The following is a 24,403-nucleotide window of genomic DNA, read 5'->3' on the forward strand; positions in this document are numbered from 1 at the left end:
AGACTTGTAGCAAGTTGGAAATAAAGTTTATGGGAGCAAGCAAATGTGAAACATCTGCCAAAATGAATTGTGAAACACAACTCTTATTGACTGAAAATGTCTGTGCTTTTCTATGACCCGAACATTGTGATGCTCTCACCTCAGTACTTCTGAGCTATGTGAAAGTCCTAAAAGCTTAACTGTAGGACTCAGATTCTTCAATGGTGTGAAAGCAGGAGAGTGTCCTGCCCTCCTACCCTTTTGTATTTAAGGACAGGTCTATTTTTCGAAATCTCTGTAAGATCGTCTGGTGATTTTTTTTTTTTTTTTTTTTTGAAACTGGATTGCCATGATTGAAAGTCTACGGGTTCATCTGTTAGAGCAGAGTCTATGCCAAAAGAACCTTTGAAACAACAGAAAAATTCATGGGATTCTTGTGAGTTTCACTCTGTTCTCTGAATGCTGGCTTCTTGAAAGATCTATGGGCAGCCACAGGCACAGCCAGAATTAGCACAGCCAGAATTCACCATCTGCCACTGCTCTTGGGAGGCTAAGAAGAAGATGATAATTTTTAATATTATTAATTATTCTTCATTACACATTTATTAAGATTCCACAGTCTTCTGCCATTGGATATCCTGCTCTAAATTAAACAGATTTAAGTAATAGAAATGTCTATCTACCTTTAAGGGCTGACTTTCAGAAAATAACTTATAATAAATGATACTTAAAATTTGTGTTTTTGTCTTGTATCAGGAGATACAATGGGTGGATAATGCCTTCAGGCTGAAGAAATGTAATATGTAAGTTGTATGGTCTTGATGTTTTGACTAGAGTCTGTGTAGGGAGACAGATGTTTAAAGGTGGACCTTTATTATGAGAAGTACCTATATTTCATTCATCAGTAGTAGAATCAGATTAATGAAATTTCAACTTTGAAAAAGCACCCTGAAGTAGCCTGACCCTGTGTCCTCTGCAAGAAACTTCTCAGTAATATCCTTATAGAGCGTGTGTCTGGCTTCTGTTCCAATGCCTTCAGTAACAGGAAACTCAGTTCCTCTGGTGGAATTCATTCACTTGGTGTATTTATTGAGCACCTCCCATGTGCTTGTCTTATTGGAGCTTACCTTTAGCCAGAGGAGTCAACCAGTAAACATTAAATTCAGTAAATAAATAAATTATATATTGGAGTGCTCATGCATTCCATTTTTGGATGTCCCTCTTTTTTTTTTTTTTTTTAATTGAGAGAGAGAGAGAGAAACCGTGAGAGGGGAGAAGGTCAGAGGCAGAAGCAGACTCCCCATGGAGCTGGGAGCCCGATGGGGGACTCAGTCTCGGAACTCCGGGACCATAACCTGAGCCAAAGGCAGTCGCTCAACCAACTGAGCCACCTAGGTGCCCCATGGATGTCCCTTTTTGTCAGAAAGTTTTCCCTCGTGTTTTCTTCTATGTAATAACTGTCTAGGTATTTGAAGAAAGTGTTCACCGCCCTCTTAATTCACCTCACTGTTAAATTATGCACTCACGGTGGGTTAAGCAGTTACATATAGGTATGAGTTGCTAGGGCTGCCACAATAAAGTACCACCGACTGGGCAGGGTAAACAACAAAAGATAGCTCAGAGTCCTGAAGGCTAGAAGTCCAGGATCAAAGTGTGGGTAAGGTTGGCTTCTTTAAAGCCTCTCGCCTTGGCTTGCAGGAGACTGTCTTCTGTGTCTTCACATCATCTTTCCTCTTTCTGTGTCTGTGTCCTAATCAGAGCTAGTCATATTTGATTAGGACACTAGTGACCCCGTTTTCACTTAATTAGCTCCTTAAAGACCCTACTCCAAATACAGCAGTATTCTGAAGTATTAGGGATTAGGACTTCAATGCAGGGATGGGGAGTTGCATAGTTCAGCCCATAACATAGATCCTCTTAATTCACTCAGAAGCAGGTAGGTGACCCCACAGAAAGAATCAGATAGGATGGCCACAACCCATATTCTAGACATCTAGATCACCTCCGATAGCCCCAGCATTGCAATTGGCATTGAACTTGCAAAGACAAATTCCAGACCTTTAAAAGACTTGTTTTTAAATCACATTCTCCTCCATCCTTCATTCAGATGTTCATTCAGTAAATGTGTCCGAGTGCCTGCTGGGTTGCGCAGTACACACACTGGGAATGCAGCTGGGAAACCAGCAGATCTTATCTCTGCCTTCTCCGGGGCTTCAGTTATACCCATGCAGGCTTCCATAAACAAGTGAACACACAGATATAGAATTGCAAATTGACGTGTTCTACGAAGAAAACAAACCTATAAGAGAAGCGCCCTACTTTTGGTAATCTTGTGGGGTGGCTGAAACATAGAGTTTTGCATTTACCCTGAAACAAAATATTACATGTTAGATTTGGCCCATATTCCACTCTCCAGTCATTTCCAGGAGAGATCCCGGATGTCATTTATTATGTATGTGCCCCCCCCAAGCATCCCTACTTCACTTTATTCTCCTGTGTGGTGGGTATGATACCTCTGGCTTCATCCAAATCATTAATCAAAACGTCTAATGAATCAGAAGACCACTGCCGTTGTCAGAGAACTAACAATGATATGCCTTAGCTACAACTCGAGGTCTAGCCAGCGTATAGAAAGCAGGACTCTAGAATTATGAACAAGAGTCAAGCTGCCCACAGCTAAGGTTTCCGTACCACTAGCCTGAGCCTTAAATGTTCTTATGCCGCATTTATCACAAAAGGCCTTTCAAGGTGTCTCTCTGATGACTTTTGAAAGGTCAAGTCCGCTTAAAGAGTTTTACTTGCAATGTAGAGAAATGAAATTTGTTTTCAGTCTAACCAGAAATAACAGGATCCACAAAACAGAATGTCTGTGTTTTCTAGTGCCACAGCTCAAAGGTGATACCCGTCAGCTCCTGGCAGGCCCATTCTAGAAGCCCGACGTGGCATGGATCTGAGCTCCAGCGTTCCCTCTCTTCTTACCTAGGCATCCTTGGCTTTAACAGCCAGTTCTGCACTTGTTGCCCAGGTCCACCTGCTTGCCCCCAGAGTCCCAGCTCCCGTGTTTGTCCTGGGCTATCACTCCTGGAATTTTGGTAAAAGTCACCCCAGGTCTCCTGGCTGTCAATACACTGAACTGACTTTCTCTCCGGTCCAGGTAGGGAGAGTTCAGTCAAACTCAGAGAATCGGAGACCGAGTGATTCATCCAGCAGGCACATCAACTTAGACCATCACAGGGCTACCAACCCCAAGATGATGTCATCGTCATATCTGTGGCAGCACACTGACAACAGCAGAGAAAATGAAATTCTTCCAGAAACAGTCAAATGTGACATTTAATTCAGCAGGAACCATAACTTGTCAAGGTTCATGAGCAGAGAGGGACTGTTATGAGCATTTGTTGATGTCGATGTATTATTTGATGTGTTTGCTTGTCAGTTGGGCACATTATACTCCACAATATGCATAGAGAAAGTTAAATTGCAACAAAAGTCATTCACTGATTTACTCATTCATTCAGTATTCCATGCTCCCCTGTCTCATTGCACCCAGCATTGCTCTGGGTACTAAGATTGGAGTAGGGAATAAAACAGACATAACCCCTGCCCTCTCAGATTTTATATGCTGGTAGGTTTGGGAGACACACTATGAGCATGTAAATATGTATTATTCAGAAACTGAATCACGCTTCAAATAAAATAAAGCAAAAAAAAAAAAAAAAGGAGGATACAGAGACAGGGGAATACCTTGTGTTCGGTGTTCAGGGCAGATCTTGCGGATAGGCAGAGACCTGAAGAAACAGAAGCAGTAAACCATGTGGACATCCTAGGAGACGGAGTTCAGGCAGAAGGAAGAGCAAGTGCAAAAGCCCTGGGCTTGGCCTGTTCGCAGAGGAGCAAGGAGGCCTCTGTGGCTAGAGTGGAGCTAGTGCTTCTTCTTCATTGCTAGTGTTTCAAAAAGTATAACGGAAAATCAGATTGATTCTTCACTAGACGTGCCCGTGTTGTTATTGTGGCTGTTTTGTTGTTAACTGAAGTACGTGAGTATTTTGATTCTCCAAAGTCTATGTTCTTAACTGGCTGAAGTGTTAGTCCCAGGGTGTGTGTGTGTGTGTGTGTGTGTATTATGTTTATACACATATGTACATGTTTAATGAAATTAGGAGAGCACCTGGGACATACTTTTTTTTAAGATTTTGTTCATTCGAGAGAGAGAGAGAGAGTGCACATGCATGTGTGTGTACACAAGAGTGGGGAGGACAGAGGGAGAGAGAGAAGCAGACTCCCGCTGAGCAGGGAGCCCCATGTGGGGCTGGATCCCAGGACCCCGAGATCAGGACCTGAGCTGAAGACACACTTTTTTTTTTTTAAGATTTTATTTATTTATTTAAGAGAGACAGTGAGAGAGAGCTTAAGATGGGAGAAGGTCAGAGGGAGAAGCAGACTCCCTGTGGAGCAAGGAGCCTGATGCGGGACTCGATCCTGGGCTACGGGGATCATGACCTGAGCCACAGCAGTTGCCCAACCTACTGAGCCACCCAGGTGCCCTGAAGGCACACATTTAACCAGTCAAGCCACCCAGGCATCCCAAGACATACATTCTTATACTGAAATGTAGGAGTGTGAGAGTTAGGCATCTACTTGATTTAAAAAACCCTTGGTAGTCTCTCATGCAGTCTGTTATTAGCAATCAGTCCTACAGGTGTTATTATTTTCATCCTCCCAATAAAACACAGGAATTGAGTAGAGGCTAGAGTAGTTTGAAATGTAAGAACTCTGATTTTTTCCACGTTTCCTCACACCTGTGTTTTCTGCCGAAGCAATCCCATTGGTGGGAGACAATTTAATAAGCAAAACCTGGCGTGAGGTTACTTCCTGAGGTCAGTCTTCTTTCTCAGCACAGTCGGCCTTGCCTGAGCTCCGAGTAGCCCATGTCAGGGTACTATGCGTCCTGAGAAAAGCCAGGAGTTTTTTTCAGTTACAAAGCAAACACTTCTCATGCTTCTAGGCGTTTCCATGTTGGAAGAGGTTACCTGTGATGCGAGCAGAGTGTGTGAAGGTGAGGTTGTGCCAAGCAAGCCTGGCTCGGTTTATCCAGCTGGAATGGTTCCAACAGCCCAGTGGGGCTATGGCTGTCTGCCAACAGGCCAGTGACCTCAGAAAATGCCAGAACACTTGAAGTACAAGAAGAGCAAATGAATAGAGCTATAACTGCTTCAGGGTTAGACTCTGAAATGTCACCGGCATAACTTCAACTGGTTCTGAGAGGGAAGTTCACAAATATAAGAACAGCATTTGGACTAATTCTCTGGCCATAACCCTCTTATTTAAATGCTTCAACTCTGCACATGTGAAATTCAAAGACATGGAGACCTTCATGTGATAGGAAGGTATATTAATTCATTGGTCTCTTCATGGAAAAGAAAACAGAGAGTCGTGGTGCTTTCTTGACTGGCGGGGCTTCTCAGTGAATCATCAGCTAGGTAAGTGTGTTCGAGTGAAATTTAAGTCTTCTTTTTTTTCTTAAAATTTTATTTATTTGACAGTCAGAGATCACAAGCAGGCAGAGAGTCAGGCAGAGAGAGAGGGGGAAGCAGGCTCCCCGCTGAGCAGAGAGCCTGATGTGGGGCTCGATCCCAGGACCCTGGGATCATGAGCTGAGCTAAATGCAGAGGCTTAACCACTGAGCCACCCAGGTGCCCCTCGAGTGAAAGTAAGTCTTATTATTGACAGGTGTTTGCAGAGAATTCTAAGATTTCATGAATCCCATGCTTCATCTGCCCTGTTGTTTCATTTAAGGCAAATTTGTGGTAATGGCAAAAGATTGGAAAATTAATCTCTAGAATTCATATCTGTCTGATTGGCTATTATTGAAAACAGGCTCTTCTATACCATCATGCGATTTTTTGGTCTTTGGCTTGTATCAAACAACGAATTGTTCTCCTCCCTATTGTTTCTGTAGATTTCCATAGAAAATCCCTTGATAGATGCACAGCAGAAGAATGTAGTTTATGCATGTAATGTATTGAGGATGATATTCTATCCATTACTCGTGGGCTCACACACAGAAAGAAACCGCAGCTGGCATGTTTGAGGATCTGTTAATGTTCCAGGCTCCATACTATGTGCCAGTAATTCAGAGAGCAGCGACGTGTCTTTCCACTGCCTTCAGGGAGCACACAGTTAAGCAGGAGGCAGACGGTCACCTGATAACAACGTGACCGTGGATGGTGTCCTACTGGAGCCAGATGAGGAACATTTCACCTTGCCTGGAGAAGCCTGTCAGAGCTTCTCAGGAGAGTGGGTGAGGGTTCTGGTGGGGAAAGTGGGCAGCACAGAGCATAACACCATGGGGCTGCCTGATGTTTGGGCAACTTACAGACGGTTCCCTGTGGCTGAAGTAGGTGTTGCATGAAGTTGAAGAAGTAGGAAAGGATCTAGGATGACCAGCAAAGGTTGTGCTCTGCCCCCAAAGCGTTAGGAACTACTGAACAATCTCGCAGCGGTATACAGAAGCAAGGGACCGATGCGACTCCTGTGTTGAACCAGGCAATGAATCAGAGGCACGTGAATTAAGACCGTGGTGGTGGCATGAAGATGAGTTAGACTGATACAAGAAATAGTTAAGAGATAGAACTGGCAGGGCTTGCTGGGGCTTTGCATGTGGGAATGAAAAGGAAGGGGCTTCTTGGCTTTCTAATTTGAGTGAATTAGCACATGGTGGTGCCGTTCAGATGACAGAGGAGAGGCTGGAAGCTGAGAAGGGGCAGTGGTGAGTTCGGATGCAGCCGGCTTTCGGGTAACTGAGGGGTATCTAGGTGGCACGGGCAATGACAGGTCAAGAGGTACACGTGGACATGGACTTCAGCAAGATGTGAGGTATGGACGTTGGGAAACATCACACCATACCTGATGCTAAGGGTTAATTGAAATATCTAGGCAATATTTATATACGGGAAGAAGGAGCTCAATGTGGAGCTCTGAGTTACCCTTACAGTTTAAAGGAGGCAAAGAGGAGGAACCTTTAAGGTGAGGAGATCAAACAATCACAGAGGTAGGAAGAGGACAGAGGAAGCTGATGTCACAGAAACCAAAGTGTCAAAAAAGTCAACTTGACCAACAGTGCCAAATGCTACCAGGAGGCCATGTGATGTGAGAACTAGAAGGTTCCATGGGGTTTGAGCGTGGGCAGTTACAACACACTTGTCCCAGTGAGCCGGAAGGGCAGTAAGTTGGAGAGTGATTGGGATTAGGAAGGGTAGACTTTCCCCAGCTTAGCTGACCAAGGGCAACAAAGAATTAGCTATCCCCTCTAACCTTTCAAATCAACAGGCTCTGCACAACATTGTTTAATGAATAAACATCAAAAATTTTACATGAAACTCAATCCTAGTCAGATACCTACCTGGGATTTTCATTATTCCTAAGTAGAAAAGAGTTTTGGACTCTTACTAGAGACCTTATGACCTTAATGCAAGCAGTCTTCAGCATAAGGAAAACCCTGCTTTAAACGGGACGGGTGTGAAATGGCTCCGAAGAGAAGAATCTCCCTTGACCTGCGAGCGGTAACAGGATCTATGTCCTGGCTCCCCAACCCAGTGGGCATCAGTGGCATGGTTCAGTCCACCCCGTTCTCCCACCAGGGGAAAGAGCCCCCTCTACACCTGACCTGGGCAGACATGGTGTTAAGGAAACAGGAAATGAAACACTGAGAACAGACGGACTCTTCTTTGAGCTGACCTTGCCCTTGACTTCCCCTCCCTTTGCTGTCAGTTTGCTCAGCCTCATGCTTCTCTTGGCCCAGATGGGATTTGTTCAAACAGATATCTGAAAGCCTGAAAAATTATGAATGGCTTTTCGTGGAGAAGGTTAAAGGCCTGGAGCAGCCAGGGTAAAGACATTAATGCGATTGGGCTTCCTGCCATTGGTTAGAATATTCGTTCATTCATTTACCCAAACGGCTGTCCATCCAGTAATTAAGTGCTGAATGCGTACTGGGTGCCATGTTGACTGCATTTACTTAGTGTCCTAAGATACAAGGCATAAAACAGTGAACACAATAAACATGGACTCTGCCCCAGTGGAAATGACAGTCCAAAAAGGGAGAAAAGCATATTGGAAAAAAAAAAAATTACATGATAAATGTGTAAGTACATGTGATACGTAAAGACAAGTAAAAGGAACTATGAGAAGTTTTTGCAGAGGGTCTGGAGTTAGACCAGGACATCAAGGGAAGGCTTCTCTGCAGATGTGCTATCTGGACTGATGGAAAGATAAGCAGGACTTAGCCAAGGCAAGAGAATGGAGAAGAGCCTGTGGCCAGTTAAAACAGCCCTGTGCACCCTGAGCTGGAGGAGGGCAAGGTGGCTAGAAAACTGGAAGGAGGAGGAGTCAGGGCTGACCATGCCAGACCTGGAGAACCAAGAGATCGTAGGTCATAAAAGCATATGTGCTCCCAAAGCGAGCACAAAAGGTCATGAAAGAAGAAAAAAAAAGTTTCAAGAAGAATGGTGTTGGGGCTGTTGGTCACCTTAGCAGGAGTGAGACCCCAGGAGACGGGCTGGACTGGACTGACGGAAATGGGAAGAGGTTGCGTGGAACCTCCTGCTGTCTCGAGACTCCAGGCTGTGATTGAGAAGTCAGGAAACTAAGGTGGAGATCGGAAGGAAGTGATCGGAAGGAAATGTGCAATAAGAGCGAGGTTTGGTTTTGTTTGTTTGCTCTTCAGATGAGAGGTATTAGAATTTTTGATAAAGACTGGAATGATATCAGAAAGAAAAATGTTAAGATACAAGAGACTGAAGGAGGCAGGTCCCAGGCAAGGAGGGGAGATGGGGTGAGAAGTGGCATTTCCTCCATTGTCCAGAAAAATGGGGACATTCACATCAGCTGCCATCTATGAGGCAAAATCTTTCCAGAGAATGGGATGGTGGAAGGAAGCAGGAAGGCTGTGGAGAGGAAAAGGCATGGCAAGCTCATTGCAGAGTGTGGGAACACACCTGCCCTAAGACAACCTGGGGCCCCGGCCTGGTGCTGCACACCTGCTGGCAGGGTTTTCTTCGCGGCTCACCCGAGCCCCATCGGGCCCATAGCATTCCTATGTAAGAATAAGTCTGTACGAAGTGCATTTTGAGTTTGTCTCCTGTAGTTTTTCGATGCCAAACCACACCACCTCCTATAATTTCCTACGAATCCTGACTATTTGGGCATGGCAGCAGTGTACTTTGCTCTGAAATTTTCCCTCTCTATTTTACTTTTAATTAATTCTGTGATCCTTTCCTCTGTGTTCTTTCTTTAACCCTTCAGGTTGATTGAACCCTTTGGCCTTCTAATTTGAAAAGCACACGACTTAGTTTCTGTCTTTTCTGGTGGTTTTTTTTAACTATATGTCACACTTCAGGCTGCTTTTCATTCCATTCTTTACAGAACACATGATGTTCTGTGGAGCTGGAATCTTTCACCTAAGTCCATTTGCATGCAGGTGGTTGCTATCTGTCTGTCTGTCTGTCTCTCCCTCTCCGGTCAGGCAACATTTGTGGCAATAACTAGAATGTCTGCTTGATCTCTCCTTTCTTTCTCTCTTCCCATCCTGTTATACACCTGGTTCTCACCAGCTCCCTGATGCTCTGGCCTCTGGGCTTTGTGTTCTCTTGTTTCTGGTATATGTTCTATGCTTGCACCCTCCAGATCTATGTCCCCTTGCTCTGGACACCCACAGTCTTTTTCTTCCATGGACAGTCTGAACTGGAGGGAGCTCCTTTGGAGATAAAAGTCCTCTTGTTTGGGGTTCATAAGCTCATCCCAAGTATCCTTAGGAAGTTAAGGAAGGAAACTCCCATTTGGTGCACATTCTTTATGCTATCTGGTATTCATCCTTATCCTGCTAGAGGGGCTGCTAGTCCCTGTTTAAAGACCGGCAAATGAATCCCAGAGAGACTTCTTGATGAATATTTCAGAACCAGGACTGAAAACATCCTGCTTCCCCACTTAAAGCTCCAAGTGGTTGGAGGTTATCACTGTGCATCGTTTGGATGCTTATGAAGTAGCTACTGCACTTAAGTGTGTGGGCCTTGACTTGCTTTGGGTATTGAAGGACTTATGAGCATGAGGGCCACTCTTTTTTTTTGGACAGAAATCACAACTAGGCAGAGAGGCAGGCAAAGAGAGAGGAGGAGGCAGGCTCCCTGCGGAGCAGAGAGCCTGATGTGGGGCTCAATCCCAGGACCCTGGGATCATGACCTGAGCCGAAGGCAGAGGCTTTAACCCACTGAGCCACCCAGGCGCCCCATGAGGGCTACTCTTTAGGCAACCAGACGTCTCTAGCCCTTGAGCCCAGATGGAAGGCACCTTCACCACTAGGTGGCAATGTAGCAGCACCACAGAGGAAGTAGACCCCATGCAAATGAAAAGTAGACCTCCTGACAAGCCTTCTAGAGCTAGAGCATTCCAACTTTTTTTTCCTTTCAGTAATTTATTAAAGTGACATGCACATAACATGAAATTAACCATTTCAAATACAGTGGCATTTAATACATGCACAAGGTTATACAAGCACCACCTCTATCTCCTTCCAAGACATTGCTCTCACTCCAAAGTAAAATCCCTAACCAGATTCTTCCCCTCTCTCTGTACCCCTGGCAATAGTCGGTCTGCATTCTGTCATTAAGGATTTGCCTATTCTGGTTATTTCTTATACATCAAATCACACAATATGCAGCCTCTGATGGGCTGGCTCCTTTCACTTAGCATAGTGTTTACAAGGTTTGTCCAGGTAACACAGATCAGCTGGTACTCCGTTCCTTCCTCTGGCTGGATATTCCACGGGGCTCTGACGCAATTTGTGTATCCATTCAGTCACAGGGGCTCTATCGCAGTTTGTGTATTCATGCAGCCATCAGTAGGCATTTGGGCTCTTCCAGCTTTCGGCCACAGTGAATAGTGCTTCCATGAACATGGATGTACGTGTATTCGTTTGAGTCCCTGTTTTCAATTCTTTAGGGAATATGCAAAGAGTGGAATTGTGGGGTTCTGTGGTCATTCTATGTTTAACTTTTTGAGAAACTGCCAAACTTTTCCATATGGCTGAACCATTTTCCATTCCCACCAGCAACGTACAAGATTTCCAAACTTTTCTGAGCATGACTCACAAGTCTCACAATAAGAAGTATATTTTACATCAGATCAGCATTCACATATGTATATATCGTATATATGTACATATATAAAATGTAAGTTTTATGAAACCCTGATCACCCCTATAACTATAGGATGTGCTCTAAAGTGTTCCTTCCTGTTCTATTGTATTAGAAAAATATGCTGGTTTTGATCCACCAAATGAGTTTCACATCTCAAAGAAAAGTGAAATCTTAAAAACTAACTTAGTTGTGAAGATCAGAACACTATTTTAAGTGTATAGAATAATATAACCTATCTCCTTTCCATTTGGATATTCGAAGGATTTAGGATATCATTCATCAACTTATCAACACATGTAAGTTTGGGGGAGGGGAGATTATTGAACCTCTTACATATTCTCTAACATGGACAATTTAGATCAAACGCAGATGTGAGTTACATTGCATATACTTGTTAGATCATAAGGATTTGTAATTAGCTGCAGTTCTACAGCCTAGCAACAAATTATTTGGTGAGTGTGGTACCTGTAGCTTCTGGGAAAAGGTTTAGGATACATGGTATCATTTAATGTACACCTCAATTGATTCGAATAAGATACTGAAGAGCGTGGTGAGGATGGCAGAAAGCAAGGACTGGAGGAAGAGGAAGAAGTAGAATCAAGAGAAGGGGGGGGAAGCATGAGAATCTTCTCCAATGTGTAGCAATTATTTATGACCATCTTCAAGAATCACCTGAAACTGAGCTGTCCTGGAAGGAGGGGTGTGTGGGAGGAGTAGAGACTAGTGCTGAGAACACCTCAAGCAGATCCACAGGTAGGACTGTGGGGACCCAAGGGCTGAGATGGGAAAAAATTATAGTTTGCCTCTCATTAACTTTCAACTGAAATTTACTCTTCCTCAAGTACTAATATAGGCAACAAAAATAATATTAGCAGTATCTCTGACTTCACTACTAATTAAAATAACAGATTTTTTTTTCATTATGTTAGAGTTGCTTTAGGTAGATTTCAATATTTGTTTCTTTTATTAAAAATTATTATGATTACTGGGCTTACCTCTGGATTATGTTCTTTAATGTATTTAATGTGTATATAAAGAAATGTGTATCTACAAAACCACAGTTTTGTGGTTTTTGAAATAATTTGATAACTGTATTTCAAAATAACTGGTTTCTGTTGTAATCTCATGCATTTTGTCTTCTTGATGTTCTGAGAAGGAGCCCATTGGCTTTGCCGGACTGCCATAAGGGTCCAAAAGTAGTTAAGAACTTCCTAGAGTTGCACTGTCCAATAAAGGACCCATTGGCCACATGTGGCTCTTGGGCCCACGGAATGTGGATATCCAATTTACAATGTGCTATAAAATAATAACACCAGAGTTCAAATATTTAGTGTAAGAAAAAAAGAATATTAATAATACAATAATAATTTTACATATATTGCATGTTGAAGTCATCATTTTTGGGGTGTATTAGGTTAGATAAAATATATTTAATTTTACCCATTTCATTATTATAAATGTACATACTAGAAAACTTTAAATTGCATATTTGGCTTCTGTTACGTTTCCATTGGACATAACTGGTCTAGCATCAGATCTGCGCTCCAGTTTGGCTCTGTCATTTAGCCAGCCGTCATCTGCATTATTGTTGTTATCACTCCTCTGCCATGTCCTCGCTGTCGAGTCCCCGTAACTTTCATTGTCCTCATACGTACAAGTAGGTATAAAGCCAAAGTCGAGAGTATAGCTATATTCATTCCAGATTTAGCCTTCTTGCTGATACATTTCTCACTCTCAGAAATGTCTCAAAAATCTTATCCAACAGCTCAAAAGAAGGTCTATCCACATCCACGTCCCCTTTCCTTTCTTTTGTGCTGCCTGTTGTTTTCATGAACATAAAATTTGAACTATACAGTCAAAGATTAGAGAATTTATAGACAGATGTTTTAAAAAAAATTATAAAGGATAAGAAAAAAATTCCCTTGAAGAGCAAAGAAGTTGGAAAATAAATCTTGGGGTAGGGCGGAGTAGTAGGCAGACTGCGGTTGCCGCCCATCCTGTATTTATCCAGAGACCGAAGTGGCATTTGGATAAGGCGCAAGCAAACCACCAGCACATTCCTGGAGTTTACAAATGGCCACTTAAATAGCAGGACAACCCTGGTCTGTCCCTAATCCAGAAGCTGATGTCCACAATAGCTGGAAAGTGATGATGTGTTTCTGGAAGAGGGAAGAGCTAGCCGGGGACCTCCTGCCCTTTTGTGTGATCCTCAGACTTCTGGAGCCCTGAGCATCCTAACACGGACACACTGGGGATACAAAGTCCTTCATCTACAGAATCCCCTTTGAGATCCTGAAACAACCTCCTGTGGCTAGCAGATAGTACAGTATCACTGTACAGTATACAGGTGATACTGTACCCTATAAACGAGAAGGGAGTACCTTGACCACAGGAGTGGATCGCCTGGCGGAGTGAGGGCTGACCCGAGCTTGTGTCTCCCCACAACTGACGCTGTGGGCATCGGAATCCTGACCCTCCACCTCTATTTCCCTGGGCCGCTCAAAGTGACCTCACCCACCCTGACCGTCTGCAAAGATCATTATCCTTTCTCTGGCTCCTGAGCTGAGCCGGGCAGTTGGAACCGCTCTCCCCACCAGCCTGTTAAACTGTTCCCTCCCGTCATCCTTCAGACAGTTTCTAGCAGCCCCACCCTCCCACACAAAGCTCTGCCTGTCTGGTCAAAATAGGGTGGTGATTTCCCCACCCTTTCTAAAAACATGCCTGGCAAGACTTTGTCTATCCTGCAGAATTTACTTGGGCCTTTGGAGTGACATTTTCTACCACGTGGAACGGTGCCTGTGGGTGGAGAAGGCGAATCACGTGTTTCTCCACGTCACTGTTGCTGGGCTCCTCTAAAGGCAGGATCGGAGGATCTGACCCATCCTTCTCCGTGGACAGATGGTCACTGTGAAGGTTGAATCAGTGATGCTCAGAGATGTTTAAACTTCTGTTTAAAACATTTGTTTTACCTGAGGGGCTGCTTTTTTTTTTTTTTTTAATTTATTTATTTGACAGAGATCACAAGGAGGCAGAGAGGCAGGCAGAGAGAGAGGAGGAAGCAGGCTCCCCGCTGAGCGGAGAGCCCCATGCGGGATTCGACGCGGGGTTCGATCCCAGGACCCTGAGACCATGACCTGAGCTGAATGCAGAGGCTTTAACCCACTGAGCCACCCAGGCGCCCCCTGAAGGGCTGTTCTATGTATCTAATTCCTTAGCTTAACTCTTCATCTCTGGGACCGTGAGCTGGTTTTCAGCTACAGGGTATCCCTGGTTTCCAGGACTTGGCCAACGGTAGACTGTGTGTCACTTTTCCTCTAAACCAAAGGAAGCACTTTGATACTGCCTCACTGCCTTCACAGAAGGCAATTGATCCGTTTCACTTTGACTTACCTCTTTCTCTTTCCCAGTTATTTTTTGCTCCCGTGTCCGCTGCTCTTCCTCGTCAGGCAGCGTGTGCTTTATATGGGGCACTTTTGATACTAGCTTTATCAGAAAAGAATTGAGAAGGTGCATCTGTTGCCAAAAGGTTCAACTAACAAATGCCAAAGACTGACATCAAATCATTTATTGCGCACTGTTCTTTCCCCAGTGTGGGGGTCCCTCCCAATAATATGAGATATCAAAGGTGGGCCTGTCCCAGGAGATGAGCCCGTCTGGTGATAAGAAGCAGCTTTCCTCATTTAGTAGGAAGTAACTTGCCCAAGGTCATCATATTCAGGTTAGAGTAAGGAACAGGATAAAGTTTCCTGACTCCCAGTCCATCAGACTTTGTTTGTAGATAACTGCAAACATGTGATTGCACTTAAAAGAAAGAGAAAGGTGTATAAAGTTTAAGTAGTAAGGATATAAAAAAAACTAATCAAAATTTCCAATTTTTCCCAATTTCATTGACTTTAAAATTCTAGATTTCAATAACTATATACATTAAATGGTACTTGTGAGGAAAAGTTGATCTGCCTCTTAGGACTTAAAATCTAATATTTACTTTTGTGTATGAAATTGGAAACATTAGTAGGAATATTAGTTCTAGCCCTAAAATTGGGTACTTAATTTTTAATCACTTAATAATGGAAATGTCTTGCTATAGCCCAAACACTTAAATGCTACTATGGGAATGCATCTTTTTTTGTTTGTTTAATTATCATTTTTATAAGGAAAAACTATTTTCTTAGTTCTCTTTCAATGGCAACTAATGTTTGGGAAGAATTAATATAATTGTTTTTTATCCTAAGTATTATCAGTCTGTGCATTTTTGGTAAATAATGATGGCAAAAGCAAATGCCATGTTTTTCTTCTGAAAGGACTTAATATTTTATAATCATGTATTAATTGTTGGCTCCTGTTGTGGCTCATGATATTGAACCTGTTTGTATCTCAGTGTAATTAATTTCTCTGGTTGCTGATGATATTTGAAAATAGGATAGTAAGGTTATCAACATTATTGTATGCCTTCATGATAAAAGGCAGAGAAAGAAATCCATATTTTCTCTTCACACACATGTATTCTCTAAATACAGTACTAACTCCTACTGTGCCCTGCAGAAATTGAGGTCAAATCTTTATATTTGTACATACAAAATATGTATGAACTGTATCTCCTGGTTTAGCTTCAGCTTAATATCCAAATATGTAGGCGCTACTTGAGAGGTCAATGAGAAGAATAAATTAGGGAGATACTGAGTCTATACTAAGCTCACCAGAACCTCTACTTGGCTTTACCCTGGGCACCAAAACTTGGATGCCCTAAAATATTAAATAATACATTTTTGTATGTGCAGAAGTTCAGTCTTTCTTTACTTTGCAAAATTTTGGCCTCACCCTGGCAGCCAGTGGGAGCTAGGGGTGGATTGGGAGGTTTGGGGATGGTAGAGGGGGCTGGAGATGGGAGCCCACTGTGATAAGCCAAATCTTTCTCTCTCTCTCCCCCTTTCCCTAACCTGACTTTGGAGTTAAGGAGGCATTTTGTGCTGCATATTCTGGGTTTGTTGCTAGCTCCAGATCTGCTGCTGGACAGTTGTCATCTGACTATGTGCTCATGTAATCCTCATAACAGACCCATGAGATAAGCACATTTTACAGATGAAGAAACTGAGGCTGGGAGGTGTTCAGCAACCAAACAACAGAGCTCCTAGGTGGGAGAGCAGGGCCTTGGCTCTGGCGAGCTACAGCGTGCCCCTTCTAATTAATATCCGGGGAATATTGCTCTGGAAGTCATCATTCAAGAGCAAATATAGGGAACGTTGGGGGGAAGTGTTGGGAGAGAGGCCAAATGTTCGTTTCACCCATTATGAAGATGCTGGGGTAGTGACGGGAGTTAACACACAGCCGAGTCCCAGTCCATTCTAATGATGTGTTGGCGCCGCTTTTGAGACATGCCTTGCAAGTGCCCAGGAGATGTGGCCCTTTGCTCGTGTGTGTCCACATAGGTCCTCTGAAATACAGCTTTGCAGGGTCTCAACCTCAAGTGCTTGATTAATGTTAATTCCCTTACCCTACGTTAAACTTGTAACACACCCTGTTGTCATGGGCTTGTGGAGAGGGCTTTGGCTGTGCAGAGCAGCAAGGGGAGTGACTTCAAACTTGACCCTGCTCCCTGCTGCCATCAGATGCCTTTCACTGCTCAAATCCTTCATGCGCTTCCCATGGGCTAGACTGACATTCGATTCCTTTGTCGGGGATCGCAGTCCCTTATGAAACTCCTTTGCAGAGGAGGCGAGTAGGGGAAAAAAATGGGTTCTGCTGCTAATTTTTAATGGAAACCATTTTAAGAGACAATTTTCCTTGTTTACGTCTGAATCTGGGCAAAAACAAGCTGTGCTTTAATGAGGTTCTGGGGCATTCAGAACATTTAAATGTATTTCAGTTCCTTTGGGAAAAAAAAAAAGTATTTGTACTGAATAGTAATGGAGCAAGCGTTTTCAAAATTTGCAGGATCTATTTTTGTGAAGATTTGTGTGTGTGGGTTGGATTTTTTTAAGGGAGTGATTATTGAGTTTTCTGTTTACAAAATGAATATGATGTGGCATCACTTCATATTTTTTTCCTCTACTGTGTTTTTAGCACCAGATAGATCAGCCCCAAATGATGCACCTAAAATATATCAAAAAAGTTTTTGATTGATATTGAAGCTTTCTTTATCTCTAAAGGACCTCGTCCTGCATAAGGAGAAACAAAGCCTTCTCTATAATTGTCACCATTGATTTTAGGTGATGCTTAATTTGACTTGGAACTTTTCTTATTAACCAACAATAGATAATTGTAGGAATAGATATATTTAATGCTTTCTGTTTGGAATTGTAAACTGAGCAAAAACTGTAAAGCTATTTTTTCTTACAAAGAGTGATTTTCCTTTGTTTCCTCAGGATGCTAGGAAAACATTTCCCTTCTGCCTAATACATTCTATGCATGAACGTACATGTCACTCTGACAATAATTACACATGTGTGCCCACGTGCCACCATCCACAGGGAAAGGGGGTGGATTCCAACCCTAACCCAATCAACTCAATCAGACTCTTTAAAACCATTCGGAGATGGCTCTGGATGTTGGCAAGCATCCAGATTGTTTGCCTAGCTTCGTTGACACATTTTTTTGAACACCACACACTTTCGTCTCAAAAAAGAATTTTCAGAAATGCTAGGAAAGAAAAATTAAGTATGAATTAAAACACAAACTGATTGCACTTCAGTTGTACATCCCCCCCCACCCAGGCAACCGATAGCGGTAGGCATGCGTGACACGTCTGTTCATTCGGTGACTCTGTGTGTTTTTTGCATCTTAGTGTGTGCTAGGGGCTGTGGCAGATGCACAACTGAGGGACACGTGGCTCTTCTGGAGGGAGAGAAGAGAGTAGGAATTCAGGCAGGATGGCTACATGCCACAGATTGTAATATGCAATCAATCCACTCAGCTCAGCAGGCTGGGACACAGGTGACCAGTTGGCCTCTGTCTTCTTGAAATGCTCTGTTTTCTTGGTGTTCCTACCACACCGCCCCAGGCTACCACCAGTCCATTGGCTGTATGGATCACAATGAGGCACCCCTTCCTGTGGACTGAGTATTGGGCAGATGTGTGGCACACACCAGGGTGGACACAGCCCATTTCCTCCCGTTATAGCTTGGAGAGTGAGTGGCGTTCAGACAAACTTGCCACCCTCACCTGTCCCACCTCTACCCCAGGTCCGGCACCCTTCATCAGACCACAACCTGTACAACGAGTCAAACTGATGGGAAAAATAACAGTATTCTTCTCTAGGTTCCTTCGGGGTGGGCCAAAGCCCCAAGGAACCATTCCTTCCCCAGGCTAGAGCCCAATGGGAAGGCGGTAATCAATTTTGGAGAGCCAATGGGGCCGGAAGCACTCCTATTATGGAGTGATAACAAGGGTCTTAGCATCTCTTCCTGAACTTTGGATAAGAAGTTTGATAACCATGATTCTTGCCTTGCTTGTGATTTAAGGAAAAAGGAGAGGAGAGGAAAATAACTCTGGTTCTAGAATTTGCTAGACTTAAATTTTGCTAGCTCTGTGATCTTAACCTTATTCTATGCCTCTTCAAGCCTCCATTTACTCATCTATGAAATGGGGCTATTCAGAGCACTTCCTAGGTTGGGGGGGGTAGGATTCGATATGATTAAATAGGTATTTTTAAACACAGTATTAGTGTTGAATAGATGTAGATGGTATTACTAATTATGTCTCAGGTCACTTTCTGACTTTTTTTTTCCTACTCTTGGATACCACCTCCCGAGATCTTTCAGCTTTCCTGTATTACTGCTACTTTTCTCTGAGCCTCCAAAATCTATGCCTAACCCCTTGCTTAAAGGTTCATTATATGGTCTCCTAAGATTATGAAGGAAAGTTCCCTCATTCCTCTTAAGTGGTATCTGAAGTCTCATAAGAAGCCAGGGACAAATTCAGATTTTATTTTGTATTTTAGGTTCCTCTGTCCAGGTGCCTGTTCTGGCTATATTTTGTTTTATAAACGTCCCTGCCCCCACCAGAGAGGAGACAAAAGGATCAATGTTTAATCCCAGCTTGCAGCAGGTGTCATTCTCTTTGATTTGTAGGCCTTTCAACAAAACAAAAGGCCTTTTCTGTTCTTCTACAATATATGCTCTCTTTAAAGGTACTCAAATGGGGGGGGGGGGGTAAGCACATGTGAGCAAGATTTCAGGTTCTAACGGACGGAAACTGGGCTCTTAGTTACTGATTCGCTCTTCACAGGGAAAATGAGATGCCATTAAAAACATTCTTTTCTCAATAGCGTTTAAAATTTTATGATCGTTTCCTCTTGAAATATATGTAAGAGTGGCATTCTCAGCCAGTTAATATGTTTATGGTAGGACTGAAAACTTTGAAAATCCAGTTAAAGATCTCTTTTATAAGGTGGACCAAGAGAATGCTCTGTAGCATTCTTGAGTAACAGTACATAACAGCGTGCTTGCTTATTACAGCTGTTCCAAATGTCTCCAACTTGCTAGCCCCACATTGTTACCTTTGGTGTTCAAAAGTGCTACACCTTCTAAGTCATACCAGCAGTACAAACATGTGGTTAATTTCCAAAGTTGTATTCTGGCCTCCCCAAGGTTTCATTCTAAATATCAATATCACTAAAACTTAGTTGTTTACTCTATGCAAGACACTATGCAGAGCACTTTATTCATAATGTCATCTAATCTCTCCAAAAACTGAATGAGGTTGGTACCACTATTATCCCCATTTCCCAGGTGAGGAAGCTGAGTTCTCCTAGCTAAGGTCTGGAGCGAGGTAGGCATCTGGGACCTGTCTTGGGAGACTTTGTGCTCATTAACTCAGAGGCACCATGCAGACTCCCTGTTCATTCATTGCCATGTGGAGGCCTCAGAAAGGTGGGTATAGATATTAGTTTTTGTTTTCAGACGTGATCGCTATTTTGAGGTAAAACCTTTGGGTCCTCTTTCCCTTGGAACCCATTCATTCAAAGTACAGGTGACAAAACAAAATTAGCTTATCAACTCTAGTAAGACTGTAAATGATGAAGAAGTCCAGAGGCTCCTGGTTGGCCTCTGCCTTTGGCTCAGGGTCCTGGGATCGAGCCCGGTGTCAGGTTCCCTGTTTGGTGAGGAGCCTGCTTCTCCCTCTGCTCCCCGCTCATGCTCTCTCTCAAATAAATAAAATCTTTAAAGGAAAAAAAAAGAAAGAAAAAGTCCATCTGATAAGTGACTTCACAGGAATGAAGCACTGTGAGTAGAGCTGGAAATCTTAGTGGCTCAGGGCTTGCCTTTTGTGTAAGTGTAAGGAGCTTGAAATGCTTGTATTGATGGTGTCTTGGGGCATTTCAGGACATAGCACTGGTTCTCTGTAGTGCTAAATTTAAAAAAATTCTTCATCTTAGAAGTACATTGTACTCTTTCCATTTCTCAAAAGAACTGTTAGTCTAAAAAGTCCTATTTGTATGTTGATTTGAGGGGAGTTGCCCAACATTTTTTATGTTCAATAATTATTAATATGGCTTTATTCGTTCCTTTGGAAAATACTAATCAGAAATGTACTGGAAAGGGAGAACTATTCCGTGATTTGTGAGATGGTTGGCCAAATCCCACCTACTGAAAGGCAGCCTGTCAAAATCAGAAAGCTCTTATTTAATCCCCTAGTCAAGCTATATGATAACATGAAATACAGCTAACCGAAATCAGGACACCTGATAGCGAGATTTCACCAACTAAAAAGCCATTGTACAGCAAGGAATCGAATGCCTTTGCTTCTTATCCTTTTAACACAAATAAATAAGCTTCCGTGGGCTCGGCAATTCTTAGAAACGATCGGTTTGAGACACAGATCTGCCCATGGAGCCTGACATTCTGTAAACAAGCCCACCAGGCATGCCCTTCAGACGCACACGTTTCGGGGTGCGGTGCCTCTCCAAAGGGCAAGCCTTTCTGGGAGGGCGAGGCACAAAGTGCAGCTTCCACTGTGCCGGTGAAAGAAGGGGAAGAAAAAGCCCAGCGTTCTTCCTGCAACAAGGCTGACAGATGGGGCTTTTCTGAAAAACGTCACTGCAGCCAGATCCAGGGGTGCAGCTCGCTTCGCCCGCTGCAGCTCGATGCGGTTGTGTATTATTTCAGGGACAGACACAAGGGGAAGTAGCAGCCAGTGCTCACGCGGGCTGCTCCCTGGAAGCATTTCTGAAGAGCGAGGAGCCCCAGAAGCTGGGAGATTCCTCCCCCTCCTCCGGCTGAGTCCGGGCCGAGGGGCGGCTCAGGTGGAGCCCGTGGGCAGGGGCAGGGGCAGGGACAGGGGGCGGCGCTCCCAGCCCATCCCTCAGCCCTGCGGAGAGCTGTGTGGGCTGAGAGGTCTGCAGGGTGTCAGGGAGGCCAGCCAAGAAACCCTCCCTCCCGAGGGAAAACGGATCGCCAGCTCAGGTGGGGGCTTCCTCGGAGCGTACCTGGCTGGAGCAGAGCATGCGGGCGGCCGGCAGCGGCCGGCTCTGGTTATGGCAGCCCAGAAATGAAAGCAGCGGCCGCCGCCTTCTGAGGGCTGCAGGCAGATCAGCACCCAGCAAATAAGAAGCGAGTCCTGGACCCCGAGCAGGAGGAGGAGGAGGAGGAGCGGCCGAGCATCTCTCTCCCGCTGGCTCCTCGGTGTCCTTTAAATGAGGGCTCCCTGCCATGCCGGAGGTGGACCTGCCGAGCCTCCCTCTCCGCCGCTGACCCCCGCTTACATCACTAACCTGTGACAGGCACATCTCCACGCCCGGTACCTGCTCCTCCGGCGGCTCCCAGTCCAGTCCCGGGAGCCTCTTTGTATACCGCCGACATGGCCAGCCAGCAGGATTCCGGCTTCTTTGAGATCAGTATCAAATATTTACTGAAATCCTGGAGTAATAGTGAGTAATAGAAATAACCTTTTCTGTTTGTTTGTTTGCTGGCTGTTGCGTAAGGTTCGAGAAATCCAATCTCAACTGGAGGCATAAGCTTGGGAGCCCAGGAAGTTTTTTTTTTGTTGGGTCTGCTGTGAAAATCAAAATGTCAGAGACCGAACTGGCTTTCCTTAAGTGCAAAGGCTGCAGGGGAATCACAGTAGATTTTGTTTGGTTAAATTTTCCAGTGAGATGGCCCTTCAGACTCCAGCAGAGCCCAGGATGGGGCATTCTAGGCTGCATTTTCTGCCTTAATGTTTATTTGATCAGGCTTTATCTAAGTATTTGGTGAAGTGTGGTTTAATCGGAGGGGTGTGGAGGGTGTCAGAGTACTTCGTAATTCTCCTATTAGGCTATTGTCTGGAGGAAAAAAAAAAGTGCTTAATAGTCCAAAACCCAAGACTCATCTCTTTTGTATCTAGAGGCATTTGCAGGTTTATTTCTCTTTCTTGTCCGTGTGGATGATGTTCAGAATGCTCCTTAATATTTGGATTTGTAAAAATCCTGATGTGTTGTGGTCCAAACCCACAACATGCTTTCCTGAAATATACACAAAGTAAGGTTCTGACCCTGATCTTTTATTAGGATTTAAGAATGTTATGGCTTCTGAAGTTCCATTGCTGACCTACTTAAAGATTTTAGCAGTAATATATTTCCAAAAGACTATCTCTAAGGCATCGTGGATCTGGAATCCAATTAAAATGAGGCCTTGAGGTGATCAGTGATGCCTTGTGTCTTCTGAATAGTTTAAAAACAAAGTCTTTTCTATTTCTCCAATAGCCTTTGTGCTTGCTCTGGATAAAAGACCGGCAGGTATTACAGATCCTTAATTGTTTGGAATTTAAAACAATTTTCCCAAGAAAAATTACGAGGCCGTATTACATGCATGCTAATTAACCTACCTGTGCTCAAAGAGCTGGCAATTAATTAGCTCCTACCCAGATGACCTGTGGCCAAGACGGTCCTTACGTAAACAGAACCTGGGCAAGAGAGCCTGTGCCATAATTGCTTTAAGAAAAGAGCCAAAGTAGCTTCAGCCTTAAGGAATTTAGGGATATGAATCTCTAAATGGTATCCAAAGAGACCATTTTTCCCAGGTCCATTTTGCACCACTGTATACACGATGGGGCTTGTCTGAGGCTGTTTTTTGACAAGTGGGAAGCCATTTGGGAGTCCTACTGTCACCCAAATAGAATTCCTTTATTTGTTGTAGTCGTAATTCATTTATCTTGGATCCGTTATTGGTGCAATACTTTATACTCCAGGATGAATCTTCCTTTGTCTACCCACCCTTTGATGAATGAAAAGGATTTGACACACAGGTTCTTAATGGAGCAGTTTTCCAATAACTGGAAAGACTTACTGTGAGTTTGACATCAGTATGTGGTTTTGAATCATCATTTTGAGTACACCAAGGCCAGATGATTTTCTCCTATCAATTTTTGTCATTGTCTCATTAGATAGAAAATTATGTGTGACAGTACTGAGGCCATTGGGATTTCTTTTAAAATCTTTCTCCCCTTGTCAATTTTCAAATTACTCTAGACAAAGTATATTCTCTCCACCTTTTCTAACGCATCCCTCCCCTACATACATTCTCTCTGTCTCTGTTTCTCTCTCTCTGTCACATCAGGAAATGGTTCAAAATGACTGCTCCTATCTACTTTGAGAGTATCCGGGGCATAATTTTGAAATCTTTTAATTCATCCAGCAAATATTTATTCAACACCTACTACTCCAGCCTGGGGGGCTGCAAAGGTGAACGAGACACCATACCTGCCTTCTCTCTTAATTTCTTCATTACGGAAGCATGAACTTGGTGATTCTCTTTTGTGTTCCTTTGGAAGTCAGAATGCTCTTCAGCCCTTTCTTAAAAGAGGAAGAGGAAACTCACTTTTTTGCTTACTCGTCTTTAGGCTTGTTGCAACACTAACCTGCTTCTGACCTCGCTTTGCTCTCAGTTTTACATATTTTCAGTAGCAAAGAGAGAAAGGAGTTTGTCAGTAGAAAACAGTAGCCTGAGGGCTTTGACCTACTCAGTGTAACCAGGCCCGTGAGGCTGCATCACGGAGCTCATTGTGGGCCAACAGCAGGTTCGAGAGGCCAGGATGCCCGCCCACATACCTGAGTGGAGAACCAGGCTCCTAATTACATAGTGGTGCTTAGTTATAAAAGTACAACAATTAAAAAGCAATAAAATAAAGCATGTAACTATGGCTGACTGCTTTGCAAGGTGGTAATAAGAGGAGAGATGATTCCATGAGCATGTCCGTTAAGGCCCCCCCCTTTTTTGTTGTTAAGGGCACACTGTGGGGGGGGATGTAATTTCATGTAT

General features: G+C 43.7%; 1 protein-coding gene across 6 annotated transcripts in view; it reads left to right on the plus strand.

Annotated features, from left to right (window-relative positions):
- FRY (FRY microtubule binding protein) overlaps positions 1-24,403 on the plus strand; it is a 444,482-nt gene that overhangs the window by 159,455 nt on the left and 260,624 nt on the right. The window contains exon 1 of one of the 6 annotated variants that reach the window (XM_045978036.1): positions 21,272-22,035. The exons of 4 other annotated variants lie outside the window; for them this stretch is intronic. In XM_045978036.1, coding sequence (XP_045833992.1) covers positions 21,966-22,035 — 70 coding nt within the window. In that variant the 5' untranslated portion in view covers positions 21,272-21,965. Of the gene's footprint in view, positions 1-21,271; positions 22,036-24,403 lie in introns of those variants that run through there. One more of the 6 variants, XM_045978037.1, reaches the window with a different exon arrangement.

The sequence above is a fragment of the Meles meles genome, chromosome 14 (genome assembly GCF_922984935.1).
Source record: "Meles meles chromosome 14, mMelMel3.1 paternal haplotype, whole genome shotgun sequence".
Classification (NCBI taxonomy): domain Eukaryota; kingdom Metazoa; phylum Chordata; class Mammalia; order Carnivora; family Mustelidae; genus Meles; species Meles meles.